Genomic DNA, 6,000 nt, shown 5'->3' on the forward strand with positions numbered 1-6,000 from the left:
CATTGTTTTAAAGGTCAAAATACCATTAAATGTTTGAAAGACCTCAACATTGAAGAACCTTCTACTTAACTCTCAGTTGGCTCATTCAGCCTTCAAATTGTGCTCCTAACTATAACAGCACTTGCAGTACTATCATCATTCATACACAAACAAACAAAAAATATATATCAGTAAATTAAAAACATTAAAATATCAGAAGAAAATTTAAAAATTAAATATTATTACTTCAATGTGTATGGACCCCCTGCTTTCACTTTCCCACAGTCCTTGCAACTCTAGATTCCAATCTCCCTCTGTTGGTGACTCCATTGATTCCCACTGCCACTGCCAAGTGTTAGCAGCTTCTCCACGTGTTCGAATACAACACAAAGCCGGTTTACATCTTGGATTATTTCCATATCACCCGGTAGCTTGTTTGCTGCCAATGCAATAAGTCAAAATAAAAAATGACTATTTTACCCTTGTGTCTAAAAATTGTAAATGAGACCTTACACATACCTTGTAACGGCTTCAATGCAGAAGCAATGGTGAAGTATAATTGGTCGATTTTTATTGTCATGTTCTTTAACCTACCAAATCTAGTCTGGTTAAGAGTGTCAGCTGCAACTCTGAAAGCAGTACACACCATTTGCTCTAGTAATTGATGTGGTCTTACTGTTTCCAGATTTTGAACACCTCTTATTTTTCTTGACCCACCCATCGATAGATACAAACGGTAATACTGCCATGAGAACAATATATAACCGATTATTATAACTTGATATATCTACAAGATGCATGAATGGAAAGATGTTGACAAAACGGTTATAATTTGGTCAAATGACTGTTTGTCTAATTTGTCAATACTTGAGCAAATAGTTCGCATTTTGTGAGATGGTACACCACATATCTCTAGCATTCCATCCAGTAACTTTCTATGGTTCAACTTTATCTGTGCATGGTGGAATGTCACTTAAGTAGAAGAAAGATAAGGAAATGAAATTGAAAATGTGACTAAAACACTTACCTCATAATCACCAATGTTTAGCTCATCTAGTAGTTCAACCAAGATCCTAACCACGTCAAAGTCAGCTGCTATTGTTTCATCACCAGCAATGTCAAAATCACATTGATAAAATTCACGGTGTCTTGCTTTAGATGGGTTGTCTCTTCTATACACTTTTGCAATTTGGTACCTTCTGAAAGATGTAAGACCATTCATAGCAACATATCTCGCAAATGGAACCGTCAAGTCATACCGGAGGGAACAAATCTCCCCACCCTAAAAAAACAAACAAAAACTTTGCCCAATCGCTATCAAAGGATATATCACTGCTTAAAAAAAAAACAAAAATATATAACCTGGTCAGCTAGATCATAAATCAACTTTGAATCTTCACCGTATTTTCCTGTAAGAGTTTCCCTCAGTTCAAACACAGGAGTATCAAGTGCCATTGCACCGTGCCTCTTAAAGACATTGCCAACGATTGCAAATGCTTTCTCTCGTACAACCATTTGTTCTTTTGCAAAATCACGAGTCCCCTGTAAAGTTTAAAAAGTAAGATGATTATATATATATATATATATATATATATATATATATATATATATATATATATATATATATATCAATCAAGAAACAAATAAATATTTTATCAAAGATAAAACATAAGCATGCATGGTATTATTACTTTGGCGAGCTTTGGAAGCCTTCTGCTTTCATTGCTTTCAACGACTTGTTTTATTTTCGGTAGTAGACTTTCAAAGTGGGAAAGGATACATTGTGCCACTTTCTCCGGGAGAGTTGAGCATGAGTTGTCGTTTACATTGTTAGCCACAAACACAGACAGTAAATTATCTTTTATAAACTGCATCAAAAGAGTTGTGCCTTTTCCCATAACCTTCTTTTTCTTGTCGGGTTTCTCATCAATACCCTCTTCCCCTTTCACACTCCCCTCCAGTGATATAAACGAAATTATGACTTCCCAAGAAAGAATCTTTCTTACAGCCTTGGACAAAATATGAATTTCATGCAATGATTCGACATACTTGTCTTCCAACTCAAACTTTGCAGCAGCCTTAATGGAGTTATTCAACCTGTCAAGACCAGGGCATCCAGCATTGAAACTATCAACCAAAGTAGGATATAAGTTATGGTTTTCGAAGCCCTTTAGACAAATATGTGCTCGGTGCCAACTACTCTTGCCAAGATTCTTAAGGGCACGAGCTAGAGAAGAGAAGAGTCTGGTCAAATCCTCACTGACACTTCCATTTCCATTTGAGAATGGGGTAGAAGAATTCACTGCAATTCGAGTTGAAGAGTGGACTGATTTGTAAAGAGACCTTAAACGACCATGAACTATAGGAATGTTATCAACTTGGTCACACTGTAGATTACCACATAATTTTGAGCCATTAAGTAAAACCTTCATAACACTAGAAACATAAGTCACGTCTTTATCAGAATAGCCATCATCAGAATCTGTGAAGCTGAAGGCAGTGGAAGTGTCGGCCTTCAAGGCCTCGCAAGACAAGGCAGCAACAGCATCAGCAACTGGTGCTAATGAGGAGGCGGTGTGGTCCAGGAGAGCACCTCGATCTAAAAATTGTAAGAGAGAGAGAGAGAGCATTCAAAAGGAATAAACATGGGAGTTTATTAGAGCGAGAGAGATGAGAGATGAGAGAGGAAGAGAGAAATGGAGGGGAAGAGTACCTGCAACCCGTAAAATTTACCTTCACTGTGTCTTCAGTTGTGTTGTTGAAGTAGGCCAAGTAAATTACGTAGTCAATCCAACTTCCTTCCACACAATCTTCTTTTCTCAATCCCAATTTCGGGAAGTTTTTGGTCATTAGAGCAAACCATCTTCTCCCCAAATCACTCCAAACCCTAACCCCTAATTCACTAATCCAACAGTGGGATTAATTTTGTATTTACGGGAAGATAGAGAGGAAGAAGATGAATACGAAAGTAAATACGCCAGAGCAATCAACCATGTTATGTAATTGCTTCACCGTTGGGCCCCATCGTGAGTTGCAGCAGGGCGTTGTCAACATGAAGAGTCGCAGACCCCCAATCGCCGGTTCTATGAAAGATTTTGTGAGGGACAAGAAGTGGTGATAGAAACTAGGGTTTTTGTGGGAGACAGAAAAGCAAAATAAGAAGCGAGCCTGATTCTTTGGTCGCCGATTTTATTATATGGAGCACGAAGAAGATAACAACGGGGGAGAAGCAGATAGATCCGACAAAGGTAAAAAATATGGAGCAAGGAAGAAGGAACATGAATGGCCAGTGATTGTGTCTAGGGTTAGAGAGAGAGAGAGAGAGAGAGAGAGAGAGAGAGAGAGGAGGGAGAGAATGGCTCTGTACGAGAGATAAGGCGACCCATATGATCAGAGTGAGAAGCGGGGTATTCAAAATTTTAGAATTTTAGATCCCTCTTTAAAAACGCGCGTTTAGTTAAAAAAATATAAAGCGACATTTGTAGACGACACACACTTAAAATAAGCGCCCTCCGTGTTTTTATTTTTTTTTATTTGACACCAATTGTAGGTCACGCGCAAATGCGTGTTCTCTATCCTTCAAATTTTGGAAAACTGACATCGATTTTTACAGCACGCACAAATGCGTATCCTCTATTAGCGCGTGTCATTGATTGCGCATCGTAAAAGGCTGTTTTTCTAGTAATGTAATTTGGAATTAATTAAGTGATCAAAAGGAGACTAATTAAATATATGGGTTGATTGTGTAAATCATACATACTTATATAGTGGGCTAATGCTTCATGGATTTTCAAGTTGGGCTAAAACCGATAGGATGCTCCATGGTGTTTATAGAACCCATGGGTCATGGAAATGAAAAGTCATGACAATTAGGGTTTACATGGTGTAACCCTAATTGTAACACACTATATAAGTAACACTTTGTTCACAAAAATCGGCCACTAAGAGATACAAGTGAGGGCTAGTCGATTTCAAGAAGTGTTTCATTTCTCTCTAAGTTATTCCAAGTGCATTTGGTGTTGTGTGAGACATTTGAGGCATCACACTTGAGGTGCTAGGCTCACAATGTTATCAAGGAATCCAAACTACTACAAGGTATGTTGTCTTGCTTACTTTTATGTTTAAAAGTTCCCCATGTATGCTAGATAGGATAAAAACCTTAGAAATCAAATTTGCATGTATCATAGGAAAACATAGATCCAAGGTTTCTAGGGTTGCATATACACCTTAGGAGTTATAGAATGCTCAAAACCCTTTAGTGGTATCAGAGCCTAGGCTTGTTTGCTTGATATTTGATGCAAAATTGTGAAAAAAAAGCTGGAAATCTTCCTGTTTGGACAATGGACTCGCCGAGTCCATGGGGGGGACTCAACGAGTCCATGGGGGGACTCGACGAGTCCAAGCACATATTCATTCTACTCGTCAAGTAGGTTCTTGCACTCGACGAGTAGGAGCCTCTAATTGCAGAAGCCGGTCTATAAGGGGGAGGGGGTATAAGGTTGTTGCCTATAAAATGGCAGCTTAATGGGTGTTCACTCTCACCCACCGCTTCCTTGACTGGTGGAGGGTCGTTAGCCAAACGGGTAGGACAATGAATTTAATCCTCATTAAAAGTATAATGATACTAAAGTAACTAAATGTTTTTATAAATTACCAATCTTAATTACTTTAGGAAAATGTGAATAAGGTGCTAACCCATGAAATTACACTTTGCACTTTGTTTAAGTCATTAGTGGAGCGTGTGTGGTTAACTGGCACACTAAATTGGACTTAAGAAGGTAGGAAAAGGGTAACTTAATATTTATCGTAGTATCGATGGAGCGAGTGTGGTTAACTGGCACATCGATTGAGGGGTAAATATTACGGGTACCAAGTAATTTGCATGGTTACTTCACACCTTGTTTTGTGATCATCGGCATCCTAGTCACAAACTTGAAGGTTACACTCGAGATTGAGACATGCCATTGAAAAGTTCAATGAATCTCAAAGAAGGAGTTTCAAAACCAATTAAAACCTAATACTCTATTTCGTTTTTCATGGTGGAAATTGCTGAATCGTCAATCACCTACCTTCAAATATTTTATAGCTTGGATTACGGAATCCCTCTTCTAAGTTATAAAATATTGTGTTGGGTCGTAGCCTTAATATTACATTTGGGTGTTTTATTAAGGACTATCTTTATATCTAATCTAAACTTGTCTTTCTTATTTTTTACATGTATTCAAACAATGTTGCTTCTGGCTCAAACCCTACTGACTCCTTCTCTCTCATGAACCTTTGTGGGAGAGTCATCTTTGATGGTTCCAACTTTATGGATTGGATCCGGAACATCAGGATGGCCACTCGCTACGAGGATAAGGAATATGTCCTCGACAAGGAGCTAAAGGAAATTGATGAGTCAACTGCTACTCCTAAGGAGATCGCTGAATTCCGGACTCATGAAAGTGGCTTGTATCATGATGGCCATGAAGATAGCCGAGCTCTAGAAGTCCTATGAGGACTATTACCCTTTTGAAATGCACCATGACTTGGTGGACCGCTACCATCAAAGTGCTCGCCAAGAGAGGTATGAAATCATCTGCTTCATGATAACAAGCTGAATAAAGGATGGTGAACCCATCACTGGCCACTTGCAGAAAATGCAAAGCTATGTTGTGACATCCCCATTTTCACGGCCAGAAAAGACCGATTTTGTTTATGCTTTATAAAAATCAGAGTACCTCTTTTAATAAACATGTTGCGGAATTTTTTCCCAGTAAAACATGATAAATACGTTATCAAATCGTTTCCGAAGAAAAATATTTTTATTCATTTTAAAACATTTGGGATGTTATTGTCAATACAGAAACATAAGCATAAACATAATTTACATTCATTATCACTAGTGATTTATATCTCCTTAATCTCTCAGTGTAATGCGACTTCATATCAACATCTGTGATATAAATAAACTGAGTGGGTCAAGTTGGGAAACCTAGTGAGTACATAGGATTTTCAACACACAATAAATAAGTTTATTAA

The 6,000-nt window shown here is 38.0% G+C and overlaps 1 protein-coding gene across 1 annotated transcript; it reads right to left on the minus strand.

The window, feature by feature from the left end:
• Positions 1–275: 275 nt before the first annotated feature.
• On the minus strand, positions 276–2,829 carry LOC145035796 (histidine--tRNA ligase, cytoplasmic-like). Its single transcript, XM_078984307.1, has 7 exons — positions 2,700–2,829; positions 1,671–2,578; positions 1,342–1,521; positions 1,007–1,261; positions 803–931; positions 499–721; positions 276–418 (listed from the first exon to the last, which is right to left on the minus strand). Exons 1-7 carry the CDS (start codon positions 2,827–2,829, stop codon positions 276–278), a joined length of 1,968 nt encoding a protein of 655 aa, XP_078840433.1.
• Between the last annotated feature and the right edge of the window lie 3,171 nt (positions 2,830–6,000).

This window comes from Lactuca saligna, chromosome 3 (assembly GCF_052625555.1).
Source record: "Lactuca saligna cultivar CGN05327 chromosome 3, ASM5262555v1, whole genome shotgun sequence".
Taxonomy (NCBI): domain Eukaryota; kingdom Viridiplantae; phylum Streptophyta; class Magnoliopsida; order Asterales; family Asteraceae; genus Lactuca; species Lactuca saligna.

Bases quoted from the DNA above. Each gene is read 5' to 3' on its own strand.
- LOC145035796 (XM_078984307.1), bottom strand. From the start codon at position 2,829: ATGACCAAAAACTTCCCGAAATTGGGATTGAGAAAAGAAGATTGTGTG. The intron at 932-1,006 runs GTAAGTGTTTTA...CACCATGCACAG, and splicing joins TAAACATTGGTGATTATGAG to ATAAAGTTGAACCATAGAAA. The intron at 722-802 runs GTTTTGTCAACA...TTCTCATGGCAG, and splicing joins CATTTGACCAAATTATAACC to TATTACCGTTTGTATCTATC.